General features: G+C 37.5%; 1 protein-coding gene across 1 annotated transcript; it reads right to left on the reverse strand.

Annotated features, from left to right (window-relative positions):
* Nucleotides 1–323: 323 nt before the first annotated feature.
* Nucleotides 324–18,643, reverse strand: PLRG1 (pleiotropic regulator 1). The gene is made up of 15 exons (XM_084884085.1): nucleotides 18,520–18,643; nucleotides 16,456–16,562; nucleotides 14,898–15,040; nucleotides 14,161–14,214; nucleotides 13,131–13,224; nucleotides 12,856–12,922; nucleotides 11,584–11,685; nucleotides 9,289–9,381; nucleotides 6,369–6,518; nucleotides 5,797–5,898; nucleotides 5,164–5,266; nucleotides 4,121–4,229; nucleotides 1,729–1,868; nucleotides 1,065–1,258; nucleotides 324–544 (listed from the first exon to the last, which is right to left on the reverse strand). The coding sequence occupies exons 1-15, from the start codon at nucleotides 18,526–18,528 to the stop codon at nucleotides 485–487; spliced, it is 1,527 nt and encodes a 508-aa protein (XP_084740211.1). The 5' UTR covers nucleotides 18,529–18,643; the 3' UTR covers nucleotides 324–484.
* Between the last annotated feature and the right edge of the window lie 5,936 nt (nucleotides 18,644–24,579).

A 24,579-nucleotide genomic window follows, 5' to 3' on the forward strand; every position in this document is an offset into this window, starting at 1 on the left:
GTGGTGTAGTTGGGGGCAAGCAGGCCAGCAGGTAGTGTTTAGGGGTGATCAAGACAGGCAGGTAAGCAGTTAGGAGGCAGCGGTCCCTGGATCGGGCCTAAACTGGTAGTTGGACATCCCCTGAGGGGTCCCAGATTGGACAGGGTGCAGACCAGGCTGAGAGGGACCACCCTCTTTGCGCCACCCCCCCCCTGCTGTGCATGAATTTTTGTGCACCAGGCCACTAGTAGTTATATAATAGTTGGAGTCAACAAGCCAGCATATGCTTACTATCTGCATCTTCCTAGGACTTAAATTGTTTATTTTAGAAATAAAAACATGGCAAGGGGGAGACATTACATTTTATTGTAAAATATGAAGCAGCAATGATTCGAACATGTTGAGTTTTTGCTAGCCAGAGCACAAAATGACTGGATATCCACCAAGCTAAAAACAAAAACAAAAATAAAAACAAAAAACAAAAAAACGCCATGAAGAGGTCATATTAAAATCTCTTTCTCTTGATAATTTCTGGTTTCCAGCTGATTGGATGAGTTTCTTCTGTCTAAAAATAGAAAAGTAGTAAGAAAATAAAGTATTAGTTTTCTTCATATTTAGTAACATCCTTCCTAAAAAAATAAGGTACCTATTCTACATTATATTACTTGGCATTATATATTTAAGTTATTTAACAATTTCAGGAACCGTTATCTGAATCTAATAATGAGTGGATTCACTACAAATCTAGTTTATGTTTTTTCATTTCAAATAAAATTGCTATGTAGATACTCTAGTAACACCAAAGCTGATGATTCTACAATGCATTTGCATAGCAATCTATTTGCTGTTGTTCTTTTTGCAACACTTGCCCGGTAACTGTAATAAGAAAAGTTGGATGCATGGATTCATTGGCATCAATAAGACCAATATAGAAAGCTATGAGCTGACACTACTCCAGATGATAAATACTTTAACGCTATAAATATTTTCCCTTCTGATAATTTCAGTAACTTTAAAATGAGAATGTACTTGCAAAATTGGTACAGTTGAATTACTTTAACATGCACATGAAACTGAGAACTTACCGCTGTATCATCCTCTCTGTACACTTTAATGGTTTTATCAGCTTCAGCCGTTAGTAACCGACTTTCAGATTGATCAAAAGCACAAGCAAATATTCCTGATTCACTGTCCAAAGACCCAGGCTGCACAGCTGCATGAACTCTCTGGAAATTATAGCCAGTTCTCCAATCCCAAAGATGCATGGTTCCATTGTCAGCTTAAAGGGAAATAGCTAGTTAAGTTGGGTATCCCTTTAACAATTCAGCTTGGCAAGCATTAAGCATGAACCATTAGCTGAGCACAATGGCAATAACTATAATTATGAAGATATATATGACAAAGGCACTCAAGCTTCTCTTAATATTGGTTTGTTCACTTTCATTTGTGTTTAATTCAGAATTTATTACAGACCTCAAAAAGCACCACAAAATGACATCCAATTCCAGAATATGAAACCAGCATAAATCCCAAACTTAAGATTTATCACGTGGAAACTCAGAGAAGGTTGAACTACGAAATATGCTACACGTAAGATGACTATGCATGAACACACATATAAACATTCACATATACATTAGGCAAGATCTATAATATTTAGGTGTGAGGGCTTAGAAATTTTACAAATATTTCCTCATTCATTAAAACAAACAATGACAGACTAAAACAAACTTATAAAAATCTTTTTACCTCCAGATACGAGCACTCCATCAGAATTTACTGTCAATGTGTTAATAATAGCATTATGACCAGAAAGATTTTGAATGAAACTTCCATCAGGGAATTTCCATTGTTTTATGTTATCTGGAGAACCAGATGCAAATGTGTAACTGAAATAAGATTAAAAACAGCAACAAAGTAAACCAAGTAAAAAAAATAAAATGGTAGTCAAGAAGCTTATTATGTTGTTGTATTTAGCATGTTTATTCAGTGATCTATGTAGTGTTAGCCAAAGATTATTGTCATACCAAGAGGTAAAAATACCAAGACATTTATTCCAAGCTAAGTAAGATTTTCAAATTATTTTAAACGACTTTTGAGGCCTAGATTAATGTTTTATTTTCTTCTCGTTTCCCCAATGACCTGTACTGAGCTAGAGCAATAAATGTGAAAACCCCTAAATTCATATAAAGGGCAAGGGGTTGTGCAACTATTTTGGAGGGACAGGGAGATAAGAGGACAACCCAAGGAAAGATACAGAAGGGAAGAGGAAGGGAGAGAGGAAGGGAGAGAGAAAGGGAGTGAGAGAAAGAAAGGGAGTAAAGAACACAGGGAAAGGAAAAAAGTAGAAAGTGTGTGGGGGGGGGGGGACAAAAAGGGAGAGGAAAGAGAGAAAACACATGAATATGGCCAGAAAATGTCAGGGTGATGTGATATAACAAATAATAGCTTGGGATATTATGCTCCACCTCTTTAGATACCCTGACTATAATGTTCATTGTTCCAACCTTTTTTTCCTATGTATATTAACTTCCCCCTTAAGAACTAAACTATTCTATGTATATCTCAGTGTACAATAAACAAAACTTATGTCCAAAACGTTAAATCTAGCTACTCTTAGCTTCTATTTTGACATCCAGTTTTTAAAAGTGACTTGTTCATATATTAGGTCTAGTAATAATTAATGTCGTTTTCTAATATTTTTTTAAATCGAATTTATTTAAACAATACAACAAAATTTAATCAACAATATAGTTGCCGTTGTTTTCTACTACTTGTGCCCAATGCTCAGGAAGCATTTTAATCCCTCTGTTGTAAAATTCTTGTGATTTTGATGCAAAAAATTCGGTCAATGCATTTTTGAGGCATTCTTCATTATTAAATTTTTTTCCAAGAAGAAAGTTTTGCAAAGAACAAAACAAATGGTAATCGGAAGGGGCAATATCAGGAGAATATGCAGGTTGAGGGAGAACTTCCCATTCCAACTGGCGCAGTTTTTCAGCAGTGATTCTTGCAGTATGCGGTCGTGCGTTATCGTGGTGAAGAATTACGCCCTTCCGATTAATCAGCGCGGGTTCTTTTTCTCTTAAAGCTTGGGCTAACCTTTCCAATTGGGCACTATACACTGCACTTGTAATGGTTTGGGTAGATGGTAAAAGTTCATAATGAAGAATTCCTTTAAAATTCCACCAAACACACAACATCACTTTTTTCGCATGCAAGTCAGGTTTTGGCGTGGGCTGCGGAGCCTCATTTTTGTCCAACCATTGAGGCCGCCTTTTCAAATTAACATACAGCACCCATTCTTCATCTCCGGTAACAATTTGCTCTAAAAACGGCAACCGGTTTTGACGAGAGAGGAGCGAACTGCAAATTGTGACTCTTTGATTACGGTTGTTGTCGGTCAACTCATGAGGAACCCATTTTCCAAACTTTTGGACTTTGCCAAGTGCACGCAATTGATTGGAAATTGTTTTTTGTGAACAATTTAAAGTTGTCGCAAGCTCTTGTTGGGTAATTTGAGGATTTTGCACCAAAAGAGCTTGAAGAGCTTCTTGATCAAAATTGGACACACGGCCTCGACCACTCTTGTCATCTAATGAAAAATTTCCCTCGCGAAATTTCTCAAACCAATGCTGGCATTTTCTGGCGCTAACTGCATCTTGACCAAGAGCACTACAGATGTTTTTTGCAGCCTCACTTGCTTTTCTTCCTAATTGGAACTCGTAAAGCATGCAGTGCCGAATATGCTCTTCATCCGCCATCTTCTTAGCCCTAGTTTTGCAACAAAAACCAAACCAAACACAAACTTTTTCAAGCAAAACTTGTTAATTGCACTTCACACGTTCTGTAGATACCACGTGTTTGAAGGTTATGTCAATACAAGTCAACGCCAAGCAAGATTTTAAACGAATGTTTAAAACGACATTAATTATTACTAGACCAATAGTTTCATTTGACATTATCATTATTTACCATGTAGAAAACCTCATCTCATATAAGGCATGAAGCAAAACACCACTTAAGGAAAAGACCTGTAAATGAGTGTCTAAATGACTACAAAGTAGTACTAACGTTGGTATTCCTATACTATACCAAAAACTGAAGGAAGGAGAGAAACTCATTAGGCAAACACACTTACTGTCTTGGATGTAACACCACAGCTCTCACTGATTTTTTGTGATTTGTTAATGTGACTCTTGTTTTTCCAGCCACCAAATCCCATAATCGTATTGTAGTGTCATGGCTTCCTGTAATGAAAATACGTATCCCCAAAACACAGATCAGAAAAAAAAGAATGCAAAACTATAATAAAATATGAAGTGTTCTCTCATAGATACATACATACAAAATGGAAGTCATATAAACCCTTGGCTAGTTGCTTTGTACTTCCAAAATTTTAGGTTGCTTTTAAATTTAATTCTTGAAAAAAATATAGACCTGACCCACATGATTCAATAGACAGGGCTAGCCAGTGCACAGAAGGATCACAGGTTAGATTCCCAATCAAGGGTAGGTTCTACCTCAGCCCCCGTTAGGCATATGTGGGAATCAACCAAATGATGTGTCTCTCTCACATCAGTTTCTCTCTCTACCTCCCTCTCCGCCTCTCTCCCTTCCTTCCTCCCTCCCTTATACTCTCATAAAAATCAATGAAAAATTATGCTTGGGTGAGAATTAACCACAATAAAAATGTAATACATGTTTGATGTGCTGTCAACTGAACAGCTTGAACAAATGCCAATAACAGATAAAACACATTCATGATGTTATCCCCTAGTGGAGGGGAAGGAAAAAACTCAAATGGTATTTTAGTTAATAAAATACATCACAGAAATTTCTAGTTTTAGAGTAAAAATCCATTGTTATTAACTTTAATTAAAACAAGCCTCAAACCTGTTCTAAAGATTACTGATGTCAGGATATCTTGTCTTCTAATTTTAATTTTCTAAACCAGTAATTCTGATGCTAGTCAGACATTACATAAGACTGTGTAAGACATAGTCTATGATATGTAAAAAGTCTGACATGATAACAGAATAAAATGTTACTACAATAAATTTCAAATGCACACAGAAACACAGAATACACAATACAAAGCGAGAGTCACAGCAAGTATGAAAAATACATGTACAATAACGTGTTGATATGAATACATGGTAAACTTGAAAGTATTGATTTTACCAGTAATAATTTGTGGTTCTGCAGCTTGACACCTCACTGTAGCAACTGCATTTGTATGTCCAGATAATGTATGTACACTGGCTTTAGTTCTCACATCCCAAATCTATAAAAAAAACAAACAAACACATACAATAGACATCCTGTCAAAGAGAATAGGTATTCATAACTCAGGCAGGTAACTAAATGAACTCAAGGTTGGGAATTTAATATGTGACAGTGCCTGAATATAAAGAAAGCCTTACATGAGAGAGAATAATCTCGAAGCTGGCTGGGAGCTATATATAGGAGACAGCTGATGGGGGCAGGGGGGTGGAGGAGGGGGGAGTCAAAAGAGTAGGAGACTGAAAGTGTAAGAAGAGGTATAATGGAACTACTAAATGAAACCTGCAATGGCAGAACGGATTGTGAGAGTGTCACATTTCAGAGGCAGGGCATTCCCAATAAGCTTGGTGAGGTCACAGAACTGAACATGAAAGTGTAAAAACAAGTCAGGAAACAGAGGGATTAGGTTATTGGCGGGTCAAAGTAACTATCTTTAATTCTTTACCAAACAATATGTGACTCCAATACCACATATGTAAAGTATAAGATGCAATGTATTTAAAGATAAACACCAGGCTCTATTCCATTTACCCGTGCAGTTGAATCACGACTACAGGTTACCAGCACATCAATTGTTGGGTGCAAATCCAGACCATACACTGCACTCAGATGTCCATGATAGTGCCTTATAACCTACAAATATAGCAGGAAAGTTAAAATTTCTATAATTAGAAAGAAAACCCATGCCTCATAATATGTAGAGTTTTTGTTTCTTCAATTCAAGTCTGAGCTCAGGTCAAGTGTAGAAACCTTCATTATGACAAAGGTCAGTAGTCAAACCTTTTCATCATTGCTCAGAACTGATCAGGTTTTCAAACACATATGTCCCTACCTCCCCACCCCAATCTCATTCATCCATCAGCAAAGTCCTCAGTTATCCACTGTCACCTTCACACACACACACACACACACACACACACACACACACACACTTATTGTTTTAAATTACTTTATACTTTTGCTTCTCAGAACTAGAAAGATCATGCATCAGATGGACTGGAAGGTCTTCTGATGCTCAGATTTGGCTATTTTCATCATTGATCCACTTCAGTAGGAGCAGATCTCAGAGAATCACTGTTTTCAATACCTATATCCAAGCTTACCTTATTATATTCAAGATCCCAGCATTTGACCTGTTTGTCTTCTCCACAGGAAAACAGGTATGGGCTCCTTGCGCTTACTATCACACCACGAACTGTACTAATATGCCCAGTTAATGACAGTTTTAATTTGCCACTAGCCAAGTCCCAGATCTGCAATCAAAGAATATTTCATGTTTTTCCTTGCTGGTTATCCCAAAATAAAATTTTAAGATCCTGATATTAAAATTAAGTCTTCAAAATGTGAAAGATATGAACATATAAATTTTTTTATTTGCCAACCCCCTCACCCTCTCCCAACTACTAAAAGCAGGAGAGAGATCGAAATTAAAAGGCATGCTCAAACTGGGAAAATATTGGTAACAGATGACAAAAAGTTAATATTCTTTATATAGAATGGATATCGTTGTTAACAAAAGTGTGAATGTTATGGTATTGAATTAGCCAAGGAAGGCAACTTAAAAAAAACCCTAAGGAGTCTGGCTGCAGTAGCTCAGTTGGTTGAGCATTGTCCTGTGCACCGAAAAGTTCCAGGTTCCATTCCTGATCAGGGCACAGACCTGGGTTTTGGGTTTGATCCGGTGGGCAGGCAACCTATCAATGTGCCATTGATGTTTCTCTCTCTCCCTCTAAGCATATCCTCAGGTGAGGATTAAAAATAAAACAAAGAACAACCTCTAAGGAAACTAAGTGTTCATTAACTGATACATGCATAAAGAGAATGTGGCATATATACATACAATGGAATATTATCTTGCCACCTGTGACATGAATTGTCCTTCAGAGCATTATGCTAAACAAAATAAGTCAAAGGAAAGACAAATAGAACATGATCTCACTTATATGCAGAATCTAAAACAGAAACAAAAAACTGAAAAACTAAGCTCGTAGATACAGAGAACAGATTGATGGTGTCAGAAGCCAGGGTGAAGATGAATAAAATGGGTGAAAGGAGTCAAAGGGTACAAAGTTCCAGTTACAAATTAGTAAGTTATGGGGATGTCATTAATGTATGCATGTTGACTAGTTAATAATACTGGACTGCATACTTGAAAGCTGCTGAGAGTACATCTTAAAAGTTCTCATCACAAGAAAAACAAACAAACTTGTAACTATGTACCACAACAGATGTTAACTAGACTTTCTGGTGATCATATCACAATATAAACAAATAGTGGACCATTATGTTGTACACCCAAAACTAACCTAATATTATATGTCAATTACAACTCAAATAAATATTTTTCAAACCCTGAAAGTAGTTTTATAAGGGATCAAAAAATTGGTCCTCATTAAAAATTCTATCTGAACAGTTTCTGAAAGATTGGATAACTGAAGCATAGTAACCTACATCTTGGGTAAAAACTGCTGTTTAAAATTTTAACCCTGCTATTCTGGCTTCTGTAAACATTTGCTTGCTTAAATAATAAGTAAAATAAGACTACTCCCATTCCAGAGAGGCCATAAACTATGCCCAGACAGAGTTGTTATTGCTGGTGTCAGACCAGGCCTTGAGATATAATCTCACAGCCCATCCCAGCAGACAGGACTTTTTCTCACAAGGTCCAGAAGTCTAATTCCAAATTTGGAAAACAAAGCTGAAAACATATAAATAAGGGAGACTTCCACCATATTGGGCCCCAGAATTTGAGAAGCGAGTTTTCCTTTGGGCCCGCTAGCGCTAGCGAACAGGACTCCAACTATAATAAGTTTGGCTTATTGGTGAAGGCAGTGATCGGCAAACTGTGGCTCTGTTGACTAATCAGTTTGCCGACCACTGCTAGGGAAAAACGCTAAAAAATACTTTAATAATGTACTAATGTCTTTAACCTGAAGTCAAAACTTCTGGTAAGGGTAATGCTTTATGCAGTGGTCGATAAACTCGTTAGTCAACAGAGTGGCAAACCTCGGCTCGCAAGCCATAGTTTGCTGACCACTGAGTTAAGGCATCTTCTAATTTACAATATACGGTAACCATTTCTGCTTATCATATGAGTAGAAATTTTTAAACATACACAATCAATAGGCTGAAAAGAATCCTCTCATACACTGTAAGCATCAATTAACCATTTTAGAAAATAATTTGTGCTTTGGGTGCAAACTTCAAAAATGTTTAACCCATTAATTCCATTTCCAAGAATTAAAAATAATTTAAAAACAGAAAAGGCTGGCCATAGCTAGGTAGCTCATCCATTATGTTAAGGTTGCGAGTTTGATCCCCAGGCAGGACACATATAAGAATCAATCATTGAATGCATAAATAAGTGGAACAACTAATCTGTTTCTCTCTCTCCCCCTGAAATCAATAAATATTAAAAAATTGAAAGAAAATTGATTAGAGGGTGCATAAGTTATATACTTCCAAGGAACCATTTAAAAAGCTTTTTCACAGAAATATGGCTTTGATATAATGTTAAGTGCAAAAAATAAGGTTGAAAATTATATTACCAAGCATGATTTTAAAAGATACATACATACACACACACACACACACACACACACACAGGAAAAAAATTCAGAAGAAAATGCACTGATACATATGCACAGAAATAAAAACTAAAGAGAAATTCATTCAAATACTTGATAGTGGTAGGATTATATATGGGTCTATGTTCTTTTATACTTCTCTGTACTTTCCACATTTTTTATAGATGATCATGCTTTAGTTTTTTAACCAGAGAAGAAAAAACTTAAATATCAAGGAATTTGTGATAGGTAGTCAGCATATTCTGTTTGGAAAAAACTGTTGTTTAAATACCTTTTTCCAAACACATGGAACTTTTAACTGGTATAGACAGTAAGTTTTACTTCATACTCAGGTCTAAGAAGTCAGAGGAACTACAAGAGCAATTCCCACCTCAGGAAATAATTTAAAACATTTTAAATGTACATGGAAAATACAAAGCAGTTCTTTCCTTATTACCTTTATAGTTCTGTCAGCAGATCCAGTAACAAACCACTGATTTCCAGGTTCCACAGCAATACATCGAACCCAGCCAAGATGCCCACTGATCACCTGTAATCAGAATGTAAAATGAGTAGACACATAAGTTAAAGGTTATTCAATTTCATCTCATTACATGTAAGTTAAAAGTTTATTCAAATTTAAACTGACCTCCAACATCTTCAAATGATCCTACATAATAAAAGCCTAATATGCTGTCTGCCTGTCCAGTTGGCTGTTCAACCAATCAAAGCATAATATGCTAATGATATGCTAAGGCCACTCAACTGCTTACTATAATGACCACCAGGGGGCAGACAGTCGACTGGTTGACCAGTCACCATGACATGCACTGACTAGCAGGGGGCAGACACTCCGACCGGTAGGTTAGCTTGTTGCTGGGGTCTGGCTGATCAGGACTGATCAAGATGGGCTGGATACACCCTGGAGCCCTCCTGTAGCCCCTCCCCAGTTAGCCAATCTCACACGTCCCTCCCCAGCCCTGATCATGCACCAGCGGGATCCCTTGGCCTGGCCTGTGCGTTCTCGAAATCTGGAACCCCTCAGGGGATATTAGAGCTATTTTTGGCCTGATGGCAGAACAACTGGTCACTATGACATGCATTGACCACCAAGGGGCAGACACTCAATGCAGGAGCTGTCCCTGGTGGTCAGTGTGTTCCCACAGGGGGAGCAGCACTCAGCCAGAAGCCAGGCTCACGGATGGTGAGTGCAGCAGCAGTGGCGGGAGCCTCTCACTGCAGCAGTGCTAAGCCGTCAGTCAGACATCCCGAGGGCTGCTGGACTGCGAGAGGGTGCAGGTCAGCTGAGGGAACCCCCTCCAGTACATGACTTTCCTGCACTGGGCCTCTAGTAAGATTTTAAGACTATCTGACAACCAGGGGCCCGTTGCAGGAAGATTCCTGCAAGAACAGGGCTTCCGGCTGGCTTCCCTCCTGCCACCACCACTTCTACTGTCTCCCCCACTTCTCCTGCGGCAGGGCCACCTCTGCCTTCTCTCTTGCAGCTGCCTTGCTTTCCACTTTCCCTCCCTCTTCCTTCTATGCTGTCTTCAGTCTTCACTCCTCCCTCCCTCCGCATATGCAAATTTACCGCCATCTTTGTTTGGGTTAATTTGCATACTTGCTCTGATTGGCTGTGGGGGTAGTGAAGGTACAGTCAATTAGCATTTTTCTCTTATTAGTGTAGATTAGAATTTTTTTTTAAATATATATATTTTAAATATATTTTATTGATTTTTTACAGAGAGGAAGGGAGAGAGATAGAGAGTTAGAAACGCCGATGAGAGAGAAACATCGACCAGCTGCCTCCTGCACACCCCCTACCGGGGATGTGCCCGCAACCAATGTACATGGCCCTGACCGGAATCGAACCTGGGACCTTTCAGTCCGCAGACCGATGCTCTACTACTGAGCCAAACCTGTTTCGCCTAGATTAGAGTTTTGAATGATATTAAATATTAAATTACCTTCAATCAATGAATGAATGCACAAACTGTGGTATAGCTATATAATGGGATACTACTCAGCAATAGGAAGCAATGTATTACTACTTGCAACAACTTGGATGAATCTCAAAGGCATTAAGCTGAGTGAAGAAAGTCCCAAAGGGAACACATTGAATGATTCCATTAATGTGACGCAGTTGAAAAGACACAGTAATGGAAAACAAATGGTCTCCAGGGTTGGGGAAGGGTGTGGATATAAAAAATGGAACTTCTATATCCTGATTATGGTAGTGGCTACCCAAATCTAGTATAGCTATTAAATTTATTAGCTCTTTATACCAAAAGAAAATCTATTTTACTGTATGGTGTTCTGAAAAGTGTAACATACTTAAATTATAAGTAACTATGCAACTTCCCTACTATAAACATTTTATTTTAGATCTGGTACAATTTAAATCATTTTAACTTACTATAATTTAAAAGACAATCAGTAGAGTGAAAAAAATATACTAAAATACAGTTTTTCCCCTTGAGCTCCATATTAAATACCTCAAGTACATTGCTAAATTTATTTCGCCTGCTCTCCAGATTTAGTAGCTTTCTATCAATATTTTATACAAAATACAAATGTGCTTTCCAATATATTTTTTTAAGATAGTGCCTAAGCTCCTTCCATCACCCAACCTCAGATCACTTTACCAGTTCCCATTTTCATTCCTTTTCCTCCTTACTCTATTCATAGCTCTTATCAATTGGAAAGTAGTGACCACGTTTCATGTAGTGGAATAATATACAGATTCACTCACCCTGTAGAGTTTCCACGGTGGGTGCCACTGGGGTTTTGGCATTGTCGGGGCCTTCTTTGCCATGAGTGCAGAGTTCTTGGCATTGCCACCCTCCATAACAGCCTAGGTGTGGAACAGATTACATTATTGTTAAAGATATCACTTTTAAGTTTTCATGTTATCAAAAATGGAAATGTGAAGAGGGGATTTATAAAAGTTTTCTCAGAAATGGAAATTCAAAGAGGGAATTTTTGAAAGCAGCTCCCTACACCCCATGAAGAGAAAGGGCAGCTAAACATGTTTGCATAGCTAGAAAATGAGTCTAAGATTTCTAATAAAAACTGTATTTTATATATGTTAATTTAAAAAAGCAATTTAAAAATCAGAGAGGCAGAACATTGAAGTTAAGAGTATATATCACTGTGCATAAGTCCAAAACCCAGCTCTACTAATAGCTGACTGACCTTGCGTAAAAATTATGTAACCTATGTGCCTCATTTTTAAAGTGACTATAGTGTATTAATACTATTGCCCTTCATTGCCATATTTTAACATCATTGATTTAATACTGCAATGAAGACACTGATAGGTCCTTCTATCTTCCCCCCAAATATTTCAATACTCCTTTTAAAAGGCATTCTAGCTAATATGCAATCCACTGTTACAGTACCCATTTATTGAAAAATACTTAAGTCCATAAAGTTCCAACCATCAAGAAGCTAACGTTACTTCCTCCAAAGAAGGCAAAAAACCTGAGCAGAGACCTGAGAATGGAGACTAAAAACAGGATGTGGTGGGAGGACTACAAGTCCAATAACTTCATAAAGTCAAACCAAGTGCATAATATGTGAAGAAGTAAAGCTGACACTTATTTCCAGTGACAGTGTGTTTTCAGGTATTCTTTCTCTAACCACTTCTACCAGTAACAGTAGTTGCCATTTACTTGTAGATAAACTTTTAGTACTCAACTTAATTGTATAAATCAACTGAGAGTTTAATTTTAAAAAAAAGGCTTTTCATATCTAAAACATACTAATACAAGTCTCAGAATAAAATTTCTTGTATTTTAAATAGCGGATAATAAAGAGCAATGTCACATTATCTTCACCAAAATAAATATTAAAAAACAATGTGTTAGCAGACACAGAATTAACACAATTTTAAATTCTAAAAAATATGTCAATTCATTAGCAACTTAAATTTTTTGGGAAACTTAAATAGAATAAAGAAAAACTAGGCAACATGTCTCAAAAGGTAGACACGTGCAGTGTGATCTGACACAGAGAAACTTACCAAAGTCATCCCTGCAGGCTGCGAACGGTCAGAGCCTACAGCAGGTGCAGCACGATTGGCATCAACCCTGAGGCAAAAAAATATCAGATTCTAAGAATTTAATCACTCCAATCACATGTTCTGTAGAATGAATTTTATTATGTTAAATTTTTGTAAGCACTGATAAAGAAAAATGACCTGTAATACACTTATAAACAATTTTTAAAATGAGGGGGGAAAATGTGAACAGTAAACAATGCTTGCAAAACCCTGATAATGAGAAGCATATTTCATACCTGGCCTGAGAAGGAGGTAATGCTACAGCTAAGGACTGTGCAGCTGATTCACTTGGCATTCTTTGGATCTTAGTATCTGCTGTTAAAGCAACCCCTGTTAAAATTTAAAACACACACACAAAAAAAGCCTGTTAGTAGCCATCTTTGTTTTTATTCACATGCATTTAAAATAAAACACTGGAGGAAACCATACCAAAAAGGTAACAGTGATTATCTCCACGTGATGATATTTCAAAAACCGATTACGTTTTGTATGTCTTTTGTCACTAACTTTTTACCACAAATATTGCCTAACAATATATAACTCAAATTTAATTTAATCTCAAGAAGTTTGGTATTAGCAAAGTCCAAGACAGTAAAGTTAAACTTCTATAATCTTGGGATATTACCATCAGATATAAAAATTAAGCATTTCCCTAAATATTAACAGAATGTTTTTGAAGAGTAAATGTATAACATACAACAAGAAGCAGAATTTCTCCTATCCTTCAATATAGTAATTCTGTACTCTAAAATTACTAGAACCTAAATATATTAAGATTTTTATCTTCTACCCCGTTATACTGGCCACTCCATTTGTGTGCCAATTCCTCCATATATACACACCAGGAAACATTTCTATCACAGCTGCTTCTACACTAACGCTTCCTACTATCATTTTTATAAGCTTAGTGATATTTATGTCTGCCTAAACCTCCAAATAAGCTTGTCTTAGTCTGGAACAGTCTTATTGTCTTTGAATTCCTAGCCAAGTGCATAAAAAAATATAGATGCTTAACCATTTGTATGCCATAAGCATCTATAGTCATAAGTGGCAGACCTTTTTAAATTAAATTCAAAATATTGTGGCAGTTAACTGGCTAAGTATATTTGCCAAGTAAATGCTTGTGATACTAAATATTAGTTCATTATCATCTAAAAAGTTATGCCTGGCTATTGAACTTATTTTATCTGCTATGAGAATCATATATTAACTCATTCACAGAAATACATGTGACAGTAAGACTTTTTCTATATGTAGCTCACTTACCAGGTCCTGATGGGTAGGGATGTGTACCTGTCACCAAATATTCAACTTCTTGTCCTGAGAGAGAGAGAGAAAAAGATAGGTAGAAAGTTTTATCAATGGCAAAATTTATCTTACATAGTAGTATCACCTATTTTAATGGATTAAGTATTAAATTTCAACCAGATTTCTAAATATTTCACAACTAAATCCAAGCCTCAAAATAAGGTAAGTTGATCATTTTTGTTTTGACTTCTAAAGATCACGTATATAGTGATTTCCTTGACCATTTGCTAACATGTTAAGAAAGTTGTGCATTTACCATAAAGCAATGGTGTGTAGCGATCATCCTATAAAGTAATAGTCCACTCTGGTTTTTCTTCTAAGCAAATGGTTTCCCTGGGGAATCCTGAATTATTTTTATTCACTACAACTTCAGTACTTAATGTCATCTTTCTGAAAAACAGACAGTCCGTCTCCCCACATATTAAGAATTTTTCCTTTAATCTCCATCATGACCTTCTCCATATCCTAAGAATTTCTGCCATCATTATACTACCACTTTTCCATTTCCTACAGAAAAAATCTACCAACTAGTAATCTCACTCACTACTCCAATGAGGAAATCAATACAGGTATAGGTGTTAAAGAGGGTTTGGCTCTAATTAGTCCTCCCAGGAGGGGTACCAATAACAGATTTCATGTATCTATTTTTAAAATTCATATATAAGTCCTTACATTTCTGACAATGCCATACTCACCTTGATTTGCAGGATACTGTTTATGACCATATGAATCTGATGCATTCTGAGGACCTTTCTCTTTAAAATTTTCTTTCAAAGTAGGCATGTGCAGCACAGGACCATACTCATTCCGTAGCTTGACTGCCATTTTTCGTTTGTGACTATTTTAAAAAGTTATAAGCATAAGAATGTATCCTTAAGTTCTTTAAATATATCCCCCAATATGAATGCATTCACAGACAGCCAGGAAACAAGTACTTAAATAGTTTATTAGGTTTGTCTAATCATGTAGAAAAAGTTTCTATAAAAAATTTAAAATAAAACTGCACTTTAAAAAGTTCAAAATTTCCAAGTTCATTTCCCCCTTTAAAAAAAAAAATGTTTTTATTAATTTTTAGAGAGGTATGAAGGGAGATAGAGAAACACTGATGAGAGAAAAAAACATTGATTGGTTGTCTTCTTTACATAGCCCGATTTGGGACAGAACCCAAAACCTGGACATGCACCCTGAGCAGGAATCGAATCAGCAATCTTTTGGTGTATGGGACGATGTTCAACCATCTGAGCCACACCAGCCAGGGCTCATTTCCACACTTTAATTCACAATCCACCACATAGAATCCATCTAAATATTGTTATAGTTTGTAAATCAATGATTCGTGAGGTATCAAGGATCTGATTTTAAAATATATAGAAACTAAAACATCTTTAAAAAACCTGGAAGTCAATATATTTTCCTTCAAATGTCTAAATATAAAAATATAGTAAAATTTTTCTAGTAACCTTTACTGAATATATCAAAAAAAAGTTAGAACTAATCAAAGTACTCAGTTCAATCATTATTTTTCAATTGTACCTATATTAATTTAAAAATAGTCCACGTTAGCCCTTGCATGGTTCAATGTATGAGGAGGTTGCCGGTTTAATTCCCAATCAAGGGCACATGCCTAGGTTACGGGTACTTGCATATGGATGTTTCTCTCTTTCCCCCTTTCCCTTCCTCTCTTTCTAGGAAAAAAAAAAAAAATCAATAAACTATTCTTTAAAAAAAAAAAAAATAGTACACTTTACAAATTAAATATAAATGCTTGTTTGAGTAATTAAGAAGATTTTTAAAAGAAGGGTAAATGGCAAAAGAGGAATGCTGCACATAATGTAAATCCCAGACAGGAGCTGGACATGTAGAACCAAAATATGCTACGAAAAATCTTTATCATACTAATAAGAAAAAGATGGGAGTAAAAGTACAGTTCAGCTCAACAAGGCTCTGAGAGCAGCGGGAGAGAAGCTGAAAGCATTCAAAATGACTGATTATAAAATATAACATATAAAAGGACTCTCCTAATCACTGAGTGCTTATAAAATACAATTAATTGATTAATGTACAAAATAAGGCAAAAAAAAAAAAAAAAAGTCAGATCAGCTTAAATTATGCCCTAACACTACTCGTTACTGAATCGATCACTTATGTCTGTAGTGTCACTCACTAAACTCTAAAGGCTCCCCTCTCCCTGCTCTCTTCCCCCAATATTAGAAATTTAACTAGTCTAGCAATTAAAAAGGAAACTATACCTACCTCTCTTCATCCAAAGGCACAGGTTTTCCATTGTCGGCTACAAACATGTCATGGGTCCTCTTCAATGACCTGAACACCAGTGTATGCACAGAATGTTTCTGTACCTCCTAGAAAGAAAAAGTGTATTTACATGTCCAGCTACAAATTACACATATCAAACCTAAATTAAAATCAAGTTAGTTATTACATGTTTAAAAATGTAAAAAACTTTGCACCACTCACCACAACTATTTATAGCAAGCTATGGCAGTCAAGTTCAGATAAAAAGATGAAGCTCCTCTTTGGCTAGAGCCCCAAGTTGACCAAGTGAGCGATGATTAAAATTAATCATCCTATCCTCCTATATAATAAAAGAGTAATACGCAAATCAACCGAACTGAGACCAATGGTCGCTATAATGCACACTGACCACCAGGGGGCACACGTTCAACACAGGAGTTGCACCCTGGTGGTCAGTGTGCTCCCACAGATGGGTTGCTACTCAGGGGTCACCGCTGGCAAGCACAGCAGCAGTGGAGGGAGCCTCTCCTGCCTCCTTGGCAGTGGCAGCACTAAGGATGTCTGACTGCAGGCTCAGGCCGGCTGTGGGCCTAAGTCGGCAGTTGGACATCCCCCAAGGGCTCCCAGACTGCAAAAGGGTGCAGGGCGAGCTGAGGGACCCTTTCCCCCCACCCCAAGTCACAAATGTTGTGCACTGGGTCTCTGGTTTATTCAATAAAAATGTACTGAGCTACTACTATATATGTCTGTGCTAAGGTGCTGTGGTAAGAGCTAGAAATAGCACGATGAAAAGACAGTCTGGCCCCTGTGCTCAAGACAAATACAAGTAAGCAAAAACAACCTAACATTTTAATAAGTACTATGCAGGAAATAGGCAAGGGACCAGCAAATGGAGCAAGAACTTAGGAGATGACAAAAGATCTCTCTGAAGTGGTATTTAAGCAGAAAAGAAGTTAGGCCTTGCACAGAAAAAAGTAAAAACAATCCAGGCAGAGACAAAAATGCCATGAACAAAGGTGTTCAGTAATGCAAATAATGCCAGGGGCTGCACAATAGTTACATATATTCATTCAACGAGAGGATGAGTTGGGAAGCAAGATAAGGTTGCAAGGGTTGACAGACCAGGTGCAGGTCAGGGTGATTTTTTTTAAAGACCATTGCAACCCTCTGTATTTTTGCTCTGATAACAAAAGGCCAGTAAAGGGTTTTAAGCAAGAAAAGCAGGACCAATTTACATTTTAAAACATATTGGCTGGGGAGAAGAGGAGCTGTAACAAAAAATGGAAACAAGGAGACCAGCTGAGAGCTAATTCACCTGTCCAGGAGAAAGATGATGCTGGTGTGAATTAAGGTGATGGCAGTGAGTATAGATAAAAGTCAAGAAATAGTTTTAGCCCTAACGGGTTTGGCTCAGTGGATAGAGCATTGGCTTGAGGACTCAAGGGTCCCAGGTTCGATTCTGGTTAAGGGCATGTACCTTGGTTGCCCAGAATGGAGGCAGCTGATCCATGTCTCTCTCTCTCATCGATGTTTCTAACTCTCTATCCCTCTCCCTTCCTTTCTGTAAAAAATCAAAAATATATATTTAAAAAAATAGTTCTGAGAAAACAGAGACAAGGCTTGACTGTTCCAGCTAGGGAAAGATGCACAGATTCCGGAATGGCAGATTTTTTCCTGGGGAACCGCTGGAGTAAGAGACACAGTGAACAACACCGGAGAAGACCAGTTTCATCGGACACGACCCCGCGGGCGCCGAATACCAGCGGCCGGACGCGGACAGAAGGCCCGCCCCCGAAGACAGGGCCCACCACCAGTGGCCCAGGCTCAACTCAGAGCTGCAGGCATCATCTCAGGCTTCCCGCTCGGACGCCACCTCCGACCCGCGCTCTCACCCAGCCTCTCTCCCTCCAGAAAGCCGTGGGACACCCGGCCACGGCCACAAACAAGCCTCCCTCGCAGCCTCCAGTCTCCCTGGAGTCGCAACACACTCGACCCTCCACGCCCGCCGCCAACGAAAAACTGCCCCAGGATTTCAAATACGCCGGCACCCACGTGTCACCCTACCTCGACCATGATGCTGCCGTGTATTCCGAGGCTCCGGCAGCAAAGACACTAAACATCAAGGCAGAAACAGCCGCCACCGCTGTGCAGCCTCTTCCGGAAACGGGGCCCTGGCGCCGGATGTGACGTAGCCCCGCACAGTGCGCGCAGGTTCCGGGCTAGGGGCGGGCCTTCCTCTTCCCGGCATGCTCGGGGGCGGAGTCCCGCGTCTGGGGAGCCCAGGCTCCTGGAAAGTGTGTGTTTTTTGGAATAAAGAAAAACGGGGTGGCGTCGCGCGTTTGCCAACTTGAGTAGACGAACATTTCACTGGCTTGCCTTTTTTCTTAACTGAATCAGTTCCACTGATCAGGACAACCCCAGGGCATCCTGAGTATACTTTGAGAGGGAGGAGGAAAAAAAAATCTATCAAAAGTAAAGCAATGTGAACGGATTATCTCATTTGGAAATTCATTAATTTTTAATTAATTAAACCCATTAATTAAGGTCATACTAGCAAGTACAATCACTCTGAATTTGAATGTGAGTTTTGCCGAGAGCTAATTTTCTCTGTCGATGGTCGCTGATGGTAGGGCTTGAAAGGAAAATGCCATAATTCTAAAATACATGCTGTGTATACAATTATAAAGACAGTAATAACTATGCAATAGAAGATGATTTTAAATGGCAATAAAGTTATAGAAATGTATTCAAGGTTCTAATACATCTGGAAATATAATAGTTTTATTAGGTTTTTAGCTTGTTAACCTTCCTCTCCCCCTCAAAAAAAAAATATATATAATATATATATATTTATATATATTATATTTATATATCCAGACTCGTGAAAACATTGTAATGATTTTGGTAAATTGAACTGGATTGTACTCCAAATTTTAAAAAGCTCTTGAATTCACAGAATTATACACTTGAAAGTTTTAGAGCTCAGTGACTCTGTTATCTAGATCAGGGATCCATGAATTACCTATATTGTATACAAATTTTGTGTTAATAAGAACCTAAATTTTGTTCTGGTGAGGGAGGGGTTCTATAGATTTCTTTGGATTCTTAAAAGGATCTAGGACCAGATTGAGAATCCCTGTCCCAGCCGACACCAGAGTGTCTTATAAGAGCAGTAGGGGTCGCTGTTGCTCTTCATAAACGGAGGAGGATTTTTCCCTAAAGCTGATGGGAATAACTTAAATGTAAACATTAAGTCTGCTACCGTGAAACCAATAATACAAATTTAAAGGCCTTCTTTCTTTGGTTAAGCTACTTTTTAAAAAGCTCTCCAATACTGAGATATTTTTATTTTCTTTCAAATAATTGTGTGCCCTTTGCCTTTGAATAATGATAGGAAATCACAAGAGTAGATTTCATTGTCAATTTTTACACACGTTTTATTGGGTCTTTTTAAACGAAGCTTTTTCTCATTTTTATGCTCATAAAAATGATAAATATTGTTTCTTCTTCCTTGATCAAAAATCTTAACCACCCTCGTTGGTATGGCTCAGTTGGTCAGGCATCAAAAAGTTGTTTCTGCCCTGGCATCTACTGTGGGCTGGATTCTGAGGTAGGGGGCATGCCAGAGGCAGCCAATCAATGTTTTGCTCTCACATTGATGTCTCTCCCTCTCTCTCTCTAAAAATCAATTTTAAAATATTTATCAAACACTAATTATGCAGTGTTGTTTGGTTCAATGTCCTTTTCACTTTTTTTTTTTTTTTTTTTTAGATTTATAATTCCTCACTAATTCAAAAGAAAGGAATGGTGAAAGTTTTCATTTCTTTGGGAATACCTGATGTCAGAAATAAAAAAAGAATACTTGGACAGTCTGTCTTTCTAATCATAGTAAATTTTAAGAAATGTGTTCCAGTTATAGATGAATATTAAAAACATTCTCATTAGCCAGCCACAAAACTAGAATTTCCACTATCACCATTATTATCCATACTTACTTTTTTTCTGAAAGTACTAATCATGCAATTGGATGAAAGATGAAATAAGTGGTATAAAACAGGAAATAATGAAGCAAAGCTATTTGTCTTTGCAAATGGTATAATTTTATATCTGAAAAAAAAAAGGAATCAACTGGAGAAACTGTTGGAAAGAATAAGAAAATTCACTAAGGTATCTGAGTACAAAAATAATATTAGAAATCTCAAGCTTTCATATATGTAATTAAAAATATAACAGGGAAAACCATCTTATAATAGCATTAAATGGAAAATTTGCAAGATAGATTTTAAGAACTTAAGGGACATTAAAAATATTTGAATGAATGAAAATGCATACTTTATTATTGGATTGGATGTTTCAAAATAATAAATGTGTCTATTGTGCAATTAATCTAATCCTGAGAGAATTTTACAGAATATAATGTTAATTTTTAAATATATATATATTTTATTGATTTTTTACAGAGAAGAAGGGAGAGGCATAGAGTATTAGAAACATCAATGAGGGAGAAACATTGATTAGCCGCCTCCTGCACACCTCCCACTGGGGATTTGCCCGCAGCTAAAGTACATGCCCCTGACCAGAATCAAACCTGGAACCCTTCAGTCCACAGGCTGATGCTTCATCCAATGAGCCAAACCTGTCAGGGCAGAAAATATTGTTAATTTAATTAAAGAAATAATTATTAATGAAAAAATTTAACGAATATCAATAAGATACTCCAAAATAAAATAAACATTTTTATTTTTTACAGTTTCACTGCTGGCACTGTGTACTTAAGTATTAAAACTGTTAATGATTTATTGTTTGAAAATACAGCTTATTTTCCTAATGTGCAAGTTATACTATAAAAATAATCAATGTGATTCTTAAAAATTTGATATTAATTTTTCCTTTGGATTAGTTTAACACACCTTAGAAGCCATCTCAGCCTAACTAACAGGGAATAGGTACTATTAGAAGGACATTAGGTGTCTCACAGAAGAATGAAATGGTCAAGTTTAGAAGTTTTGGTTATTTCTGCTGCTGGGGTTGATAGACTTTCTCTCTAGAATGCTGCTATGAATATGATTGGGTAAGAAGTCAGGGTATCACAATATTAACAGGACCACTCGTGCATTTTGGGGGTCATTCCCACAGAAGGGGACAGAACTCCAACAGGTGCTCATTAACCTTTGTGGTCTCATTAGAGTCCCAATGTGACAGAAGCAGAAGAGCATCTCTGTATGTTCTCTAGCTCTTGTGATTGGCATTGGGTTGAAGAAGAAAATATCCCATTTTCCCCATATTGCCATGCTCTGTAGCAATCAGTTCCCTTAAGAAAAACAAGGTGGCATCTTCCAACTCAAGAGAGACTCTCCACAAAAGACAAGAACTAGCTAACCCCATCTCACCTTCCCTGCTTTCCCATTGTGGATGGCTAACTAATTACAATTGTCACCCCCACACTGGCCTCTCAGGCTTGCCCATCAAAGCTCTGGTCCAAATAGGCCTCCACCTCTTTAGTATTATTTTCCCTTGGATAGCGGTTTTCAAACTGTAGCTCAAGAAAAGTACACACAGCGTCTAACAATGGTTTTCTCAAAAGCTATGCCTATTTAGAAAGAAACAGTATTTTATTTTATTTACTCAATTATTCACTTATTCATACACTCAGATCTTCTTCAACAGATATTTATCAAATATCTTCCATGTGTCAGGTGTATGATATAAACCATACAGTCATTCAAACCACGCGTTTCAAGTCCAAAAGCCTTTTCCATGTATATCTCTTTTCCCTCTGAAGGAGGTTATATCCCTAAGTTACTGTTCTCACAGCATCATCTGTCCCTGTCTGAGGCACTGTGCATCTTATAAGTAGTTTTCATTTTCTGTCTTCCCTTTGTGGGGGGGCTAAAAAGTAATACTCCCCCCCCCCCACCTTCTAAATGCTTTTAGCTGGGCTAATAAATTAACAGAAACAGATTGCCAGGGAGAAATAAATTTTAATACATAAGCATGAAAATTCCTAAAGACAGTGAATCAAAATTGGGTGTTTATGTGTATATGTCATTTTGAACAAGGAGAAAAAAGGGAAATGGGATTTTAGGTTTCAAAAATGAAGGTGGACAATGTACATGTAACTGAGGAAGTGTAGGACACACATGTCAAGCAAATTTTTGCTTCAGTGGGACAAGGGTCATCTAGCTACCAGTCCCTGCTTGGTGCCTTCCTATCTACCATACTTCATTCAACTTAAGCGAAGGTGGAAAAGCTAAGATTTCCTTCATGGAGCAGGCCTTTCCATATGAATCTGTTGGGAAGAAAAAGGAGAGGGTTAAAGGGTGCGTTTTTTTTTGTTTGTTTGTTTTTTTGTGTTTTTTGGTGTGTGTGTGTGTGTTTTGTGTGTGTGTGTGTGTGTTTTATGAGTCTCTTTTTCTTTAATAACCAGCTAAAATCACTATCCAAAAATGCAGATTTAGGGTGCCAAAACTTTGGTGCCCTGCTCCATGTAGACATAAAACTTTATGAGAATGGGGCGCAAGTCTCTCCAGGTCACCAAAGTATCCGTGGCCCCTAGCACACTACCTGGCCACAAATGGGCGCTGTACACCATAAACACAAATTGCCTTGTGCTCTACAAACTGGGCCTGGCATGAAGTGTAAAACTATCCAGAGCAAGTGCATTGACAGTCAGTGCCCACAAATCTGCCCTTCCTGCCAGAGAGCTCCTGGGCAGGACGAATGATGTTTTCTGTCACTGATTTACTGCCCTTGACTTATGTAATAGCATCAGCGAATATGAAGAACACTGCACCCTTGACCTGAAATCATAACTGAACAAATAGTACTCCCTTGCATCTCCACCAATCGCATCAACATTTGAAAGAAATTACATATTTTAGTTAAGCAAAATCTCTGCAAATATATTCCTTTTCTTTGAAAACATGGTAAGGTACTTTATAATATTGGGCATTTTAGTGTGTTAGTGTAACTGTCTATAACTCTACAGAAAAACAATATCTAACAAGGACTAGGATGAAAGAAACTCATAGTTATTGTCACTGCATCATGCATGCCTCTCATACAGACAGGAATATCCACATCCACACCCTTATAGAAAAAGTGGAAATAAAGGCTAAGAATATGTGTGCCAGGATGAGACACTGTAGTCCCAAAACAATGAGCTAGACAAAGCAACAACAACAACCAAAGCCAAAAGATACCAGTAAATTCTTCATGTTTGTATTTGTTGGGCAATATGGTGTAATGGGCACAGAGCATGGACTGGAGGGACAGACCTGGGTCAAGTCCTCGTTCTAGTACTTACTACCTGTTTGCCTTGGATAGTTTACTTAACTTCTCCTAGCCTCAATTTCATCATCAGTATGAACCTTAGTGGTTCCAAGAATTAAATCAGGTAAGTGATGATCAGCAGTTGGTCTCTGAGGCAATGTTTCAATGAAGCCTAGTGCACTCATCCATTCTGCAATTTTTTCTTGAATGTCTGTTTGGCTCACCAATGTATCCCCTTCCTTCCCACCTTCCTACTGGTAATGGCAAGAAGGAAGGCCAGTTAGAGTAGAAAAAAGTGGGAAAGCAAAGGAGTTTCCATTTTAATGTTGTACAAGATTTTTTAAGATGCTAGAAGAAATTTAAATTTCTGGAAATTAAATAATGGTTTCATTGCTAGTTGATGAAATGTAAATGTGTAAAAATAAATTAATAATAAATAATGTCACCTCAAAAGAAAAAAATATATTTTGGTCTTCTTTACAGTCTTTTTATTTATTTTTATTGAGGTACAATTGATATATAATAGTCTTTTTTTAAATAGTTTTATTGATTTTTTTTTTACAGAGAGGAGAGAGGGATAGAGAGTTAGAAACATTGATGAGAGAGAATCATCGACCAGCTGCCTCTTGCACACCCCCTACTGGGGATGTGCCCGAAACCAAGGTACATGCCCTTGACCAGAATCGAACCTGGAACCTTTCAGTCCGCAGGCTGATGCTCTATCCACTGAGCCAAACCGGTTTCGGCAGTCAGTCTTTTTTAAGTCAACAAGAATCTGTTATCATTAAAATAAAATCCAGCCTAGATTATTAACATAAACTTTTCCTCAGTTACATTTTGAAAGAAAATATT

This window comes from Pipistrellus hanaki (assembly GCF_964339955.1).
Source record: "Pipistrellus hanaki genome assembly, chromosome: 5".
In the NCBI taxonomy this organism is placed as follows: domain Eukaryota; kingdom Metazoa; phylum Chordata; class Mammalia; order Chiroptera; family Vespertilionidae; genus Pipistrellus; species Pipistrellus hanaki.